The 16,714-nt window shown below is 46.8% G+C and overlaps 1 protein-coding gene across 4 annotated transcripts in view; it reads right to left on the reverse strand.

Annotated features, from left to right (window-relative positions):
* Positions 1-16,344, reverse strand: part of GAB2 (GRB2 associated binding protein 2) — an 88,352-nt gene extending 72,008 nt beyond the window's left edge. For 2 of the 4 annotated variants that reach the window (XM_021533849.4, XM_021533848.4), the window contains exon 1: positions 16,006-16,277. In XM_021533849.4, coding sequence (XP_021389524.1) covers positions 16,006-16,077 — 72 coding nt within the window. In that variant the 5' untranslated portion in view covers positions 16,078-16,277. Of the gene's footprint in view, positions 1-16,005 lie in introns of all 4 variants that reach the window. The other 2 variants (XM_021533850.4, XM_021533851.4) reach the window with 2 other exon arrangements.
* Positions 16,345-16,714: the final 370 nt, after the last annotated feature.

Raw genomic sequence — 16,714 nt, forward strand, 5'->3', positions numbered from 1 at the left:
GGACAGAAAAACATAAAAACACAATCAGCCTTCCTTTTTGTTCAGTAACAGCCCCCAAACCAGTGAGATAACTGTCCCGATTTCAGAGAGGACGGGTGTGGGTGGCACCTCCCGGCACGGGAGGGGACGTTTGCATTGGCAGCCGAGGCAGAAAGCCTCCACACAACCTAGGGAAAAGGAAAAAAAATGAAAGAAAGAAATAAAGAAAAAAAAAAACCTCACCCAGCAAATAAACAAAAGCATTCCTAATAAACTGGAAATGTCATACTACATCAGGGATCACAAGATCAAGCCCAGAAAGGTCCAAGTGGCAAGAACATGCTGTTAAAAACAGATGGGAAAAACAAGCCGGGAAAGGTTGAGACTGTGTTTCTAAACTTCTGTTCCCAACACAGCTTTTAGAGCTGGTGCTGTTGTGGCTGGGAAGACAGCAGGATGAATTACCAGCTGTCTACATCATCCCAATAGTCCCTGTGGAAACCTTATAAACAGGACGATGGGGGAAAAGAGTTTTACACTAAAATTCCTATTCAACGACTTTGGAAATGTAGATTTTTCCAGCTTCCTAAGTGAAGGCTCATCACATGTGGAGTCAGGTTAATAATACGCTTTTTAAAATTTTAGCCTTGGTTTTGTGGAGTCCTGCTTGGAATGGAATTTGCTCCTCACAGCATGGCTGTGTCCAAGCAGAGGTTGAAGCTGAGTTTCTGGATTTTCTGCAACACATGGAGATGGCCATGTCAGCCGTCCTGTGCTCATTCCTACTCATGTCAAGATGGACTTACAGAAGCAGCTCCACTCAGCAATATAAAACCAGGTGCTCAGTGACCAAACTACAAGTCACGTGCTGGGAAAAGTGTGTTCCTGCTGACAGCCCCCTAAAGATTACACATTACATGAAAAGGAGAAAGGAAGACTAAAATAAAATGGACACAAGAGGGTACCTCCTGTCACAAAGTCTGCAGAGAGCTGTGCAGAGGAAACCTCTGTGCCTGCCACCTCCATGCTCAGCCCATCATCCCAAAGGTGACTGGAGATGAAGCCCCTGGTGACAAATTCCTAAGATATACCGGATGGTACCAGCTACTCCCTGAGATGTTCAGAGGCCTTTCAATTAACAAAATAACAGAAGTTTATTGTTCTAGAGGACTTTTTAAATGTAACTCCTTCCCCCAGTCCTGAGCACATGAAGACACAGCTGGAGCCAGTACAGCTCTGCATACACAGGGACCTGTTCGGGGTCCACAGTTTTCGGACGCATTCAAGCCAAGATCTATTATTCAGAGAAAGAAGGTCTAGCCTGGAAGAACTCAAATACTTTTGAGCTCTGGCACCTGGAAGATCTCAAAAGTATTTGTAAATATTGGGGTTTGGCTCAAGTGCCTTTTTATGCAGGAAGAGCGTGGGGGAGAACACTTTTCAAAGCACAAACCAAATGCTATTCTGAAATTTAACAAGTTTGACTGATTTCCTCTATTATTTTGCATTCCTTCATGCTTTAGGCTCCAGGAGATGCCTAAATATCCCAGTGCATAGGCTGCCAGCACAGCTTTTCCAGCCCAGCAGGAAGTAGGAGACATCTTCAGGGAGAGCCTATTTTTGGAGAGCTATCCAATTCCAAACTAAGCCTTCAAACTTTTTCTTGTTATTATTTGGATTAAGACAGCAGAGTGGGAGAGCTGAGGCATTCCCACAGCAGATCACTCCTTGTTCTCAGTGGTGGAAGAGGGATTTTATATGGATGCAGAACATGGCTGGAAGTCCAGGGCTAACATCCTGCAGGATTTTGTTGAAATCCTGAGTTGATATGTGGGCACCTGGACACTTGGATGCTGTTGTGTTTAAAATTTCAAAAAATGGTTCTTAATTCGGACCAACTTATCCTATGTGAAGCCAAGATGGATGGAGAAGACTATTTTCTCTTGTACCCAAAACACTCCAAGTGAAAAACATGTATAGAACAAAGAATTGCATTACAATAGTTTTTCACATTACCCAACATGTCTGTAGAACCAGCAGCCAAGAGCAGGACACCCCAGAGCCCCCCTGCTGAACAACTAGATTACACTAAATTAATTGCAACATCCAGTATTGGTTTTTTTTTTTTTTTCTTTTACAGCTCCTATTTTATACGTTAAAAAACATTTAATCGCCACCCCTCAGCTTATTCTTTAAGATTAATAAATCAAAACAGAAACACTGGGGAATATGTAACAAAAAATAAAAAATACTAAAACCCCCTTGGCTGAATTTAATTTCTATTAGACTCCTTAGTCATGATGGAAATGTTTTTATAACCACAGACCTCCACTAAATTATCTTAACAGCCTCTAGCTGTTGTCCTGATGGCCGAAACAGCACAGTAAATTACTGTCTCACCGTACAAAATTATACACATCGCTATCACACCATGTTTCAGTCCCAGCCTCTCAAAAGTGGAGCAGATTTATTCTTGTTACCCAGCTGAGCTCACCCACCAGCACACACATGTGTCCTGCCACGTGTGTACTCCCAAAACAGAGTAAATCCACTGATTCTGGCACAAACGCCCTGCCCAGCACACAACAACCACTCACCTTTTCCCCCTCCTTTCCCATGTCTGACTTTCCGCTCGTCAGGTTTTCCTGTCTGGCAGCTGGGTTGAGTTTTTAAACAGGCTGAATTCACTCCTAACCTTATCCGATGAACTTCAAGGCAAGGCACGTGCGAGTGAACTTGGCTCAGGAAACTTGGAATTTCTCAGCATGAGACTGCAGGGACTGAGCACGCTGGGATGCAGATTAGGAATGGGGAGACGAAGATGAGACTGAAGGATGTTGGTGTCTGATTCCCAGCTCTTTGATAGACTTGTTGCAAGCCCTGAAATATTCATTTAGACCCTGTACACTGTAATTTCCTACTTATAAGGCAGGGCCACTAAAGATCCAATATCCAGTAAGCAACCTGGTAGCCCGTGGGTGGAAAGGTTGGAATCTCACTGAGTGTCCCACCTCTTGTGCCAGCTCTTTGCTCTGTTGGGATGTGCAAACCTAAAATAATTTGTGTTTACAACCCATCTCAGTGTTATAATGCCAAGACGCTGGAATATTCAGGGTAGGTGTATGAGTATTAGTGAGAGTTCAAAGTGCAAGGACCAAAGCTTGGGGGAAAGAAAATGAACTCAAGCCCAGGCCAGACCACTGGCTTTGGGAACAAAAAGGATAAAGGTGGGAAAATGGAAGAAGCAGATATTATAATATCCAGGAATATATACTGACCAGGAATGAATATCTTGAATTACAACTTGAAGAGAACCAGAGCCACATTTCTGATTGTGCTTTGGTGTCTCATTTTCCATCAAACCAGTATTTTGTTCAGTATTTTTTGTTTGGTTTGCATGTTTTTTTAGTTTTTTTTTGGTTTTTAAATACATATAACAAGTCAAAAGTCTCTCACACTTTGAAGGAAGGAAATCCAAGGTTTTGACCAGGCCCTTCCACACTTGCCTGACATAGCAGAGTTGAACCATACCTAAATTACAGCTGACTCAGCAGGAGTGTGCACAGCAGAGGGGAACACACAAACCCCAAACACGTCATTCTGGCTTCTCACCTTCCCCCACAACCTGAGCTACGGTTGGTTAGTGGGAGGCTAAAGGTACAAAGAAATGCAAAGAACAAGCTTTAAAAGCTCTTTTTAATTACAAATGCAAATCTTGAAGCTTGTCCTTCCCAAGTGGTATTCAACAACTCAATTCTGTCTGAAATTCCAAGCATGTCAGAGCAGCAGGTCCACACTTCACCCCACATGCCTTAATGACAACATTTAACAGCACTGAGTTGGTCATGGCAGACTCTCCCAAGAAGCAGGATGGACAGAGAAAAATCACAAACAGAACATTGTCATGAAACACCCTACTTAACCAAGAAGTCATAAAAAAGCCTCATGAACAACCTGCACATTGCACAAGTCAGGATTTGCTTTATGTGCCTTTTTCTGTCCCAGCCCAGAGTAATCATGAGGCCCAAGACAAACTCGTTGTCAACTCCCTGTGAACATCTAACACACACTCCTGAGCAGAGTATTTTGTGAAGCACTGTCCATGACACCAACCTGTAACACACTCTGCATTCTGCTGCATGTGAGGCGCCTTCAGTATTAAAAAAATCCAAACAAATAAACCTTGCAAGCAACCTTTTTCTCTACACAACTCTGTCTTCAAATCTTGCTCCTCAACACTCCTCCCTGCGACAGCACATGATACATCAGCCCATCAGCATGCCAGCTGGCTGTATGATTTGATGCTAAAAAGGGTGTATTGATTGATTCCCAGTTGAAGCCTCAGCCAACGAGTTTTGCAAGTGTTTGAGACAACGGCTTGATCCCTTCAGGCCCTCCCTCCCATGGGTTGACTTTGAAGGGAGTGTAAGGCAGTGGCTGAAAATGGTTTTGGGAGCACCTCTGTGGCTATGGTGCTGGATCCAGCTAGTCTTGGACCAATGCACATCCCATTACAGGTGAAAACTAACTAAAAAGGAAAGAGGAAACAGCCCTGTCTCTTGGAAAGAGCCATCCCCAACTGTTTGACTGCTTTAAACCTCAAACTAACAATTTTGTTCTTTTCCACTGTTTTCTTCATGCTATTAACTTCTGAAATTGCAGATTTTCATGTTATTTATCTCATCTACTTTATAAGGTGCAAATTCAGAGTTGGTAGGAGGAGGCAGCTTCTCCCCCATTGTACATCAACAGCAGAGGCAGAACTTGCTGAAGGATGAAGAAACAAAAAGACCTTTCAAGTTTTAACATCTATGACCTGCTCCCCTTCTGCGTCTGATGCCAAGGGGTCAGATACATCTGGTCACCTCTCCCAAGCACAAATCTCACCTCTCCAAGAGCAGGTTCCAAGATGGGATGGGACATCACTCTCTTTGGTAATGTGCCAAATGCTTTGGGCCACCTCCTGAAGAAGGACCGTGTGGTGCTCACATCAGAAGAAGTCCCACAAGCAAAGCTGAAATGCTGTCCCCCCTCAGCATGGACAGCAGCTCTGAGGACTTTTATCAGGGCACTTTCTCGTTCACTTTCCTTGGAAGGTGGCTGTCCTTTGCTGCTTTGGAGGCCTGCTGTGTAAAGCTTTCCCAGGCTCCTAATCACTCTCATCACCCATCTCCAAAGACGCTAGTGTCAGGGGTCCACCCACACACACATTGCTGCAGGATAAAGTCCTGATTGCTGGCAGGAAAACTTCCTGCTCCTTGTCCTGCCTCACTCCATGCACACAGAGGGCTCAGAGAAGGATCTGAACAGATAATGCCCAGTTAAAACCTCAAGTGCCAATTTTGAACCCTTGAGCAGGGACCAGCCTACATAATTTCTCAGCATCTCCTTCTGGTCAGGACAGCTAGAAGGACCCCTGCCAGTCCATACACCCCATACTTTCTGCATCTTTTCTCTCCTTTCATTTATATTTATTCTCCTTCCTCAAAGGTTTTAAGGAGCCACGACCACAGAGTGCCCACTGTCTGCACGGCTGCCCCTATGGATAACATACGGCCATGCTGGAGGTAGCAGTAGGGCTCAGCTGCCAGCTCTGTGCCCTCCTCTCCTGCCACCCTGGCCCTGTGCCCTGACCCCCAAAACAATGAGCTCTTCTGTTCCCCACAGCCTGCTGGAAACTCCAGCCTGACATTACGTGTGGTGGACAGTGGGCGAGGCCGGCAGGGAAGGCGAGACGGGGGGAGAACACAAGCCTCAAGTCATTGATTCTTCCTGGGTCAAAGCAAACGAGGTTTTCTCCCGAGCTTCCTATCTGGAGGGAGCTATTTAGGAACAACACAGTGACCCAGAATCAAAGGAGCTGTGTGCAGTTGATGGCATGGAAGTAGAGTGGCTGCTTTATGCTGTCAATCAGCCAGAAGGGGCATTTACAGAGGGGCATTTATGGAAGGGGCATGGAGAAGAAAAGGCTCTGAGAGACCTCATTGTGGCCTTCCAGTACTTAAAGGAAGCTTATAAAAACGAGGGAGTTTTTACACAGGCAGACAGAGATGGGAAAACAAGGGAAAGTTTTAAACTAAAAGAGATTTAGCTCAGACGTTAGGAAGAAATTCTTTACTGTGAGGGTGGTGAGGTTGTTCAGAGAAGCTGTGGATGCTCCATCCTTGGAAGTGTTCAAGGCCAAGTTGGATGAGGCTCTGAGCAACCTCGTCTAGTGGAAGGTGTCCCAGTCCATAACAGGGGTGGGACTAGGTTGCTGCCAACCCAAACCACTGTAATTCTATGATTCTATGGTTTAGAGTGCTTGCTCCTTCCTATGCTGGATGGCTCTCAAACACAGCACCTGTGGGCAAGCAGTATGAGAAAAAAGGAGATCTGGAGTTGTTGATGTGGCTTCTACAGGAGTGGTAAGAGACTTTTAAATGGAGAGGCAACTACCGAAACCCTGAGCTGAATTGCACAGCCACCCTTCCTTTTTCATGGGGCACAGTTTCAAGCCAAGAGCATCCAGAGAGTAATAAAACTACATATTCACCCCTAAAAATAAATTTCAAAAAAGCCAAAAGATCTTTAAATGACAATGTGGATGAGAAGAACAGATCGGTAGCAATGACTAATAACCCCATTAAGCATTATTACTGAAATTATTATGAGATTAAAAAAATGCAGACAAGCTAAAAAACTGCCCAGTTCAACAGCAGCACACAGTACCAAAGCTCCCATGTATGTGCAACACAGCTCTTCAAACCTGAGAGTTTAAAAGACTCCCCAGTGCACCAGTAGAGAGGAGAGAAATGAAGGCTTACTAGTCGCTTTTGGAAACGAGACATAATCCCTGGTTGGATGTTAAGTGGCCAGAAAGTGGATTTAGCAAGTCAACTTGCAACTTTTGGTGGCTACAAGAAAGTCCATCGGCTTGTTCTGAAGGTCAGTGAGGAACCAGAATGGGTGAGGCAGCAGCTGGAATCATCAGCAAAACTTAATCACTGAAAATCCATGAAATTCAGGAGACCGCAAATCTTTTGACTCAAAATGTTACTTCCATCTTACCATATGGATGTGGGACCTGGAACTCCACCAAAGAAATGTCTAAATGCCTTCCAAAGCAAATGCCTTTGGAAAATACCAGGTTTAAATGGAATAAGATGCATAACAAGTACTGAAATGCTATTAGGACAGTATCTTCGATCCGGAAGACATGATGGAAATAGTTTGGATGTGTCCAAAAGGCGCGGGGAAGCAAAAGAAAGAATAAATAATAATTAAAAAAAAAACAACCAGAAGATAGTTCAGTCAATAGATTTTCATTTCTGTCAACAGATTATTATTTCTTGAATAGAGAGAGCAAACATACAGCATTTAAAAATTCAGAGGCCATGTGGAATCTGGAGTAGGCAGAGACAGAAAAGCTTTTGAAGCAACAGAAAAGAAGAAGCAATCTGATCACGTAATACAGAAAAGTCTAAGAGCTGTTCTCAACTGGTCCTGCCTCAAAACCAGATCCTATCTATAAATAAAAATGTTCCATTTCTGACCCAAGAGAGAACTTCCTACCCTGAACACACATCATTTTGGGGGCAAGAATATTCACATTTGGATGGAGAAGTTAATTTCTAGGCATTTGTGTAATGCAGACAACCAGACTAATGTAAGATTTCCCAGATCAGAACCTTCTCCAGGAAAAGTGCACAAGAACTCAGCAAAAAAATAGGAACCAAATATGAAAACACACATCCACAGATGAAATCAGCTCCCCCCTTCCCCCCAAGGTTGCTGTATTTAGTCCAGATTCAATGGAGAAACCGGCACTGCTGACTGTCTTACACAGCAAGAAACATATGCTTCCAGCACTCAGATTTTCCTCCTGTCATTTAAAGGCGCAGCTTGCAGGCTAAAGACAACTAGGAACAATTTTTTTGACCAAATCTGCTTTTTAAATTTATTAAGACTTTCTATTTAAATGCAGCATGTATTTAAATTGCTGTATGACTAGATATGTTTGATGATGTACGTATGATGGCACTGTGCAGGCTTGCACTCTGACCTTGAGGAAATCCTCTTTGTGCGTTGCAAGGTCGTGGCAGGCATGCCTTGGTGCAACTGTGTATGCCTGGCAGCATGCAAATGGTCTGGATTCTTAAGGTCTTCATCATGAATTCACATGATGAATATTTGCTTTTTCTGTCACTAATCACAAAGAAGAAAGAAAAATGATCATAGAATTACAGAAAATCCTGAGCTGAAAGAGACCCACAGGGATCACTGTAGTCTCGCTCCTGGCCCGGCACAGGACACCCCGAGAGTCACACCATGTGTCCAAGAGAATTGTCCGAATGCTTCACTGCCCAGCCAACCTCTGGGTGAAGAACCCTTTCCTAATACCCAGCCTAAGCTTTCCCTGACACAGCTTCATGCTGTTCACTCAGTCCTGTCACTGGTCACCAGATCAATGTCTGCCCCTCTGCTTCTATAGCAGTTGCAGACCACAATGAGGTCTCTCCTCAGTCTCCTCTTCTCCAGGCTGTACAGCCCAAGTGCCTTCAGCTGCTCCTTGAAAGGTTTCCCCTCCAGAGCCTTCACCATTTTCATGCCCCTCCTCTGGACGCTCTTTAATAGCTTTGTATCTTTCATACACTGTGGCACCCAAAATTGTCCCCAGCCCTCGAGGTGAGGCTGCCCCAGTGCAGAGCAGACCAGGACAATCCTCTCCCTTGCCCAGAGTCAGCTGCCAGGGCACTGCTGACTCACATTCAACTTGCTGTCCACCCGGACCCCCAGGTCCCTTTCCGTGGCACTGCTCTCCAGAATCTCCTTCCCCAGGCTCTCCGTACATCCAGGGCTGCCCCATGACAGGTGCAGAATCTGCTACTTTCCCTTGTTAATCTTCATATGGTTGGTGATTGCCCAGACCTCTAATCTGTTCAGATCTCTCTGTAGGGCCTCTCTGTCTTGGAGGGAGTCAACAGCTCCTCCCAAATTATTATCATCCCCTTTGAGACCTGCACCCAAGTAATTTTTTAAGATGGTGAAGAGCACTGGCCCTAAGACTGAGCCCTGCAAAACTCCACTAAAGATCAGTTACCAGCCATGCTCTACACTGGCTCCATCTACAGAGCCTCCCATGTTCACTGCCAATTTGCTGTGATTTAACCCATGATAACCACAGGATAACCACAAAGCTGGTTTCACTTGGCAGCAAGGTGGAGAAGCTACACAGAATAGCAGCAAAATGTCTTTCAGCTCTGTTGCTGCTACTCTACAGGCCCCCTGAAGTAAATAAAAATCTCTCTCTCATTTCTTCCACCTCCTGAGATACATTTTGTCACCACTGTAAGGTGCTGAAAAATCCACCTAAGCATTATGACAGAAAAGTGAGACTTAGAAGACCTTAAATGATTACTGAAAGGAAGGGCCATTTATATTAAAAGCAGTAATTTCAAAACCTTTTGGATCAACTCATCTCAGAGAGACCCTTGATGACCTTGGAAACCTCATCATCCAAATCCCTGATGGATGTGTTATGTACTTCTTTGGACAAGCTGCAATCTGTTTCTACAGCTTCACACATCCTCAGCAGCTTGCGAGCAGCTCGGAAGCCCCTGGCTCAGGTAGAAACCCTAAATCCAAGGTTGAGTTTCCAGCTGTGGGAATGACCCTGAATACAAGTGCAACAAAATCACAGACTTGCTCGGTGCCTTGGTTGCCCCATCAGACCAGACCTTTCATGGCAGATGTGGTCTTCCCAAACAGAGCATGTGGAGCCCCAGTTGCCTCAGCTGCTACTGTAATATAGATAAATAATTTTCGTTCTGCCTTTGAGTCACTACTATAAATTATGTGCTTCAGTCTGGTAAACACTTTTGCATCATGTCTTCCATCTGATAGCTGCTAAAAGAAAGAGCAGAAAAAAAAATTGTTTCAGTATCACTTCTGCTCTCTTTCAAAGAGAAACAAAGCCAGCTTCCTCACACACTTTCCTTAAGTACTGTTTGTCTTTCTTAAGTTCAACCTGTGCTTTGCCACCATTAATCTTTTACATCCACTGTGGACTGCCAGGACAATCAGCCAACACTGAAGTCATGACAGATAGCTGAGGATTCACTCAAGCTGTCTTAGCAAAGCCAAAATACCAGGAAAATATACCAGTTTCACCCCCCACACAACAGATGGACTCCTTACCTCTGTGGGCATGTCCACCTCAATTGATGCAACGCCTCTGAACACCCATGAGTTAGTCCTAACCAAACCAGTTTGGGTTTCAGCAGCTGAAGAGCTGCCCCAGCACGTATGAGGGCAGCAAACAAAACAAAGACTGCCCACCTTCCCAGTGAGCTGGGCTACAACAGCTCTCCTGAGATTCATGGCTCCATGTTGCACCTTACAGAGCTGTAAGAAATGTTGGGTTAGAGGCATCTCAGGAGGTTTCTAGTCCAGCCTTGCATTTGAGGTGTCACTAGATCAGGTCAGCTGGAATTTTCTCTAGTCAAGTCTCGAAAACCTCAAAAGACCGAGACCCTGCAGCCTCTGTGGGAACCTGTTCCTTTACACCATGACCCTCTTATTGAGGGGCTTTCCTAAGACCCAACCCAAACCTACAAATCTGGATTGTGGTTGTCACTCCTTACTTTGTCACCTTCTACAATCAAGAGTTTGATTCTGCCATTCCCAGAACCATCCTTCAAGTATCTGCCTGTTACTAAATCACAATTATCATGATGACAATATATCATTACCTGTCTGTTTCCAGAAAATGCTACAGTGGGCAAATGAATGCAGCCCCACACTCAAAAAAAATGACCCCAAAAGGAGGTTGTAGGGAAGAGGTCGTGTGTTTTGACTCATCAGCAATGATGCAGCAGAGAAACAAGTTAGAGAGTGGGACCTTTGTGCAGCATTGCACAAGAGAGCTGGTGCAGCAGGAGTGCTGGCAGGCATTGCCTTTACAAGCAAAATGCACCCCCTGACCTGCAAAACCTTCTCCGGTGGAGCAAGTGTTCATCCCTCCTCTGAATCATGGGGCAGATTACAATAGCTAAAATATATGATGGTCTTTTGGAATCAAGCTGGGAGATTACATGGGAGGAGCAGGGTGCAGCAAGGCAGTTTGACAGATGGAATAACTGCAAACTCATGGAGTTTCAGTGCAATCAAAACTTTCTACAAAGAACTTGTCAGAGGACTTCCCTGAGTCCCATCAGGAGATCCAGGTGACATAATCAGTGCCCTTAAGCCTCTTAGCTATCCCTCCCTGCATCTAGCTCAAAATCCATAAATTCACCCAAACCAGCACTGGAAGGAACTTCTGGAGAATTTGTCAAATTTATTCCACTGCCTCAAAACAGATTCAGCTCTCTGAAGTGGAGTTTGGCCAGCCTGCACTTCAGAACTGCCACGATGGAGACTCCAAGCCCATCCCAAACCATCTGTTCCACTGCTCCGCTCCTCTGGCAATCAGAGGTTAGGAAGTTTTTCCTACACTTGTTTCCCTTGCTGCAGTTCAAGCTCAGCGCTTCTTGGCCTCCAATCACCATCCATGTAGAACAGTTTACTCCCTTCCCCTTCACAGCCACCTTTGCCATACTTGAGGACTCTTATTTCTCCTCTCAGCCCTCTCATCCCCAAACAACTCCATTCCTTTTAGTCTTTCTGTTTTCTATATTTTTGCTCATTTTTTGGTGCTTTTCTCTGGCGTGTCTGCAACTATTTCCTATTTTTCTTAATGGGTAGAGCATCCCGAATGAGGCATGGCACAGCTGAGCATGGGAGTGACAGATTAAAACTCCTTAGAGAGAAGAGAGAAAAAAAGGAGATAATTTTGCACAATACCTATCTTTTGTACTTTGCTGCAGAATAAAGAGATGTTCTTTCTTCTCCCTCCTATAAAATTTCATCCCAATCAGCACTGTGCCAAACTTCACCTGGCATTTCCACTACTTGACAGCCTATGATACTTCTGCACTAATGGTCCTACTTCAGTCCACATCCCACATTAAGGAGGACATCCTTACAATGCATTTTCAATTGGGATATGAAGGATCTACTTCAGCCACCAAAATAAGCCCTTCATCAAGGAGTTGCCCTTAGGAACAGGGCTGCAATCACTAAATCAGCCCTTTAACCTCTTCTTGCTTGTCCCAGCAGAGAAGAGCAGCTCTTCCAATGACCTTGATTAAACTGCTTTTGCTTGATGTAAGAACGACACTGATGCACAAAGCCAAACCCAGATAAACCAGCTGGGAGGAAAAAAAAAACAAAACCCAAAGCAATAAAGGACTGTACAACCAGTACATGACGAGAAGCTTTTGTTTTAGTCAGAACTGCAGACATACATCTCAACCAGACAGCAAATACCCTGACTTCATGGTACATAAATGAGCAGGCAGAGCACACTGATCTAACGATAGGGAGCCGAGCTGCTCTATGACAGCACTTGTTTTTTACAGTGCTTCCCTGCCAGACAGCCCACCCCCGAGCCCATCGTGCCGGGCAGCAGACAGACACCAACCACTGCTCCAAGCCCAGGTCTAACACAGGAGACAACAGACAGGCACGTCCAGCAGGAGAGGACCAGGAGACAGTGAGTCAGTGCAGGACCAGCACAACACATGCTGGTCTCAGCTCGTTGGTCACACAACTGAAGCCCAGGGTTTTGTTTAGGGATTGTTTTTTTTTTTTTAAACATTTTTACGTGTGTTTTAAGGAGGAGCCAGGAGGAGAATTAAAAGACAGTTCTGTGATTGGTAGCTGCGTACAAGGAGACCCTTCCATGCATGAAAGTCAGAGAGGCAAAGGTAGGAAAACAAGCTTTTTAATCGGGTCTGTAGCAACAGGACATAGGACAATGGTTTTAAACTGAAAGAGGGTAGATTCAGACCAGATATGAGGAAGAAAGTTTTTTTAAATGGGGGTAGTGAGCCACGGGCACAGGTTGCCCAGAGAGGTGATGGATGCTCCATCCCTGGAAACAAACAAGGCCAGGCTGGAGAGGGCTCTGAGGAACCTGGTCTAGTTGAAGATGTCCCTGCTCATTGCCAGGGGATTGGGATAGATGAGTTTTAAACCTCTCTTCCAACCCAAACCATTCTATGAATGTACAAGATGTGTTTGTCTGAGAAAAAGCAATTAAGCAAGAGGACAAGGGAGCTTGATGTCCCAAGCAGAGCAGAGGTGAAAAGAGATATTTTGGTACTTCAATTACTTTTGACCTTCAATTGTTTGCTTAGCTTTTGTTATCAATATTACAGTAGTATTTACTGCCAAACTGCCCAGAGTCTATATGAACCCCTGTATGCAGTTGTGAGACTGAAAAAAGGCACACTTTGTTTCACCTTTAAGCAGTCATCGTTTGATCATTTGAATGTCCCTCAACAGAAGAGAAACTCACAACACTAATATTTCCCAGAGCGTTGTACAAATAGATCCCACAATCTCACATAAACACAATCCTCTGAAGTGAAACAGAGCAGGCACTGCTGTAAATGCAGATTAATGCTGCACAGATCAGGTGTGGAGTTCACCACACCTTTATCAACCACCCTGAATGGAAGTCAGAGAGAAAATTTAGTCCTTTCCTTTCTTGCCATAGATCTCCTTGAAAAATAAAAGCAATACAAAACCAGGCTTATAAAAGCACAGCACTTCAAGGACAGCGTTAGCAACACACCCATGTGCAGACACATACATTTGAAAGGCACTTGTCAAAGAAAAAATAAATCTATCCTCTCCCCTGTGTCAATACAGCCAGAGCAGGAACTTCAAACCCCATTAGCAGCATCCTGCAGCCTGAGATTTCTCCTCTGAGATCTCAAAGCAGAACGTAAACTGAAGACATAAGGAAAGTGGCAAAGGCAGCAATTCAGCACCTTCCCTTTGAGGCCATACAAAAGCCGGCATAAACTGCCTTTTGTGCACAAAAAACCAAAGTCCAGCCATGTGGGTTTATTGTGGACAAAGGCAGGTTTTACAGAAGGAAAGCCATCACTCTCAGGCTCTGGACAAACAAGCTGCTCTGAACTACTCTCAAGGAGAGCCTGTTCCACACGCCAACATCCTAAATGCACACCACAGCTACATAAATACAGCATCAGTAATAATGCATTAAAGGCAAAGGTACAAGGCACCACCAAGTGAGACACAGTCCAAGCTAAAGGCCAACACTTTCAAATTCAGCCACTGATGCAGGAAGCTGGTGCAACTGGTGTGACTGGAAGGGAAGTCCCACTGACCACAGTGGCGGGACTGCTTCAGCACAGAGTCCCCTTGAGTGACATCTGCCAAGCATCGCTTCCTGCCCCGAGGAGGCTGCGTGGGATGGCTGGGCACATCTCAGCATGGCTGCATTTCCTCTTGGGGGAATGAGGATGTTTTGAAAACATAGGTGGCTTGCAAAGCACTTTGGGATGCATGTGGATGAAAAGCACTCTTATGCACATCAATAATTAGCACTAACTGCCGGCGTGTCACACCCTCCATGTAGAGCATTTAGCAGATTTATTCAGCTCTTGCTAGAATGCCAGAGCACAAACTGGATATTCAGACCGTGATGTGAGCGCCCTTTCATGGGGCAGATGCTGGGGAGCTAATGATGTTTGATGAATTAAGGCCATTGGTGACTCAGGATCAGCAATTAGTTGATTTCTGCGGGAGGAAGGTGCTTTGCTCCATTAAGCTAAAAGCATCCTCCACAGTTCAGCATGCACAAAGTCATTCTGTCCACCTCCCACAAAGCCTGCCTACGTTCATTTGGGGGTTGGTACTTCCCACATAAACACTCAGGTTTACCTTACTGGATTCCCTAGCAGTTCCATCCTTCAGCCTTGTGCCAACCTGATATTCCCTGGAAGAGCATAAGGCACACAAGGAAAGAATTGCCAAGAGCAACTGAACGCACAGTCTAATGCAAAGGGATATGGTACCACTGATGTCCATGGGGCTGACCCCTTTTTTGGGCAAGGCTAAAAACACTATCACAAATCAGACACAACCACAGTCCTGCTCTAGCCTGCAGTACGGGACTACAGACATCCATCTCCCTCTCAAGGGTAGGCAGTGATGCTTCCATCAATCATTAACAGGCACTGGGGAGACACCAGCCGCACTTGTTCTGCCTGCCATTCCCCAAACGCATGCAGGCAAAAGCAACAGGACCAAAGGATGATCTGGCTGGCGTTACCCCAGGAAAGGAGAGCATCCAGCTCCCTCCCAGAGGCTGCATTCCAGTCATCTGAAGGCTGGCTGAGGCTGGTCGCTGGTGTCAGGGAGTGGGACCCTTGACATCCCGGGGAGCGATGTGCCAAGTCATAGGACGGCAGCGCGTTTCTGAGCGCTAACGCTCGTGGCACATGGCAGGACTATCAGGCGGAGGACGCAAAGAACAGTTATTTCTTTCAAGGAGTGGGGAATGTGACAGAGCTGGCATTTGGACCCTCTTTTTACAACTTCTTTGAAGTGTTTGATCTCAGCCGCTAACGACACAAAGGCTATCGAAGCGCTACTGGTGCTATCTTCAAAGGGTTCCGAGGTTCAATGATTAATAGGAGCCCTGCACGGGATGGAGGAGAGCGACTATTACGGGAAGGTTGGGGGGATCCAAGACGCGGTAGTACTCTTACTCTTTGGGACCAAGGTACTCCCAGCCTCCCCTAAAACAGCCGACTCCAAAGGCGGGGGTGTGACCGTCGCAGGTCCCGGGTGAGCCCGGCCACCGCGGGGCGCAGCCAGAGCGGCCCCGGCGCCGCGTCCGCTCCAGCGCGGCCGTCACCGCCCACCCCGCCACCCCGGGCAGGGAACAAGCCGGGGGCCCGGAGATGCTCCCACCCGCCTTCCCCGAGAGGCGGGGAGCCAGGGGCGTTCGTTCCCGGCCCGGGCAAGGGGCACCCCCGCCCAGCCGAGCCTCCGCGGCGGCGGGAGAGGCGGCGGCAGGTGCACCCGGGCTGGCGGCGGAGGAGCGGGGATGGAGGCGTGGGGAATGGTTCCCGGCTTTCCCGGGGCCCGGGCGAGGATGAGATGGGGTGGGCTGAGACTTACGTATCTCCGCAACTTCTTCTCCGGCGGTGACTTTCGGAGCCAGCCCGAGCACACCACCTCCCCGCCGCTCATCGCGGCAGCCGGGCGCCGCCGGGCGCTGCCTCCCGGCGCTCAGCGCCGGCCGCGCCGGCCCATGGAGGGCGGGCGGGGCTGGGTGGGTGAGCGGACGGATGGATAGATGGATGGATGGGTGGGTGGAGGGAGGGAGGGAAAAAGGGAGGGAGAGATGGAAGGATGGATGCGGGGGGCGGCGAGCGCCTCCCCCCGCCGCCGCGGCCGCTGGGCTGCGAGCGGGGAAGCAGGAAACTGGCTCCTTCCCGGCTCACCACGCCTCCGCCCGCCCGGCGCCCCGCCAGCCGCGTTAAAGACACAAACCCGCGGGGAGAGGGGCTGCCCGGCCCCACGCCGCCCCCAGGGGCTGCCGCTCGTCCCTGTCCCCCCCACACTCACAGAGTGCCTACAGAGAAACTTTATCCATGCTGCAGCAGGTGATCCCTAGCAGCGCAACATTTCCTTAATTAAAAAGTACAGCTCCTCCCCTGTAATGTTTCATTATCCCGGGACCCTTCCCCTGTCTTGAGGGAAGAGGTCCTTCTCACCTCGGAAAGGCGAGGCTGGCTTTAGCCTCTCTGTGCTCAGAGGCTTGTGCCTGAGATGAAGGTGCCATAGGAAAATAATGAGGTTGAGCAAGAAACAGCCAAACACCAGT

This window comes from Lonchura striata, chromosome 1 (assembly GCF_050655825.1).
Source record: "Lonchura striata isolate lonStrDom1 chromosome 1, ASM5065582v1, whole genome shotgun sequence".
Taxonomy (NCBI): domain Eukaryota; kingdom Metazoa; phylum Chordata; class Aves; order Passeriformes; family Estrildidae; genus Lonchura; species Lonchura striata.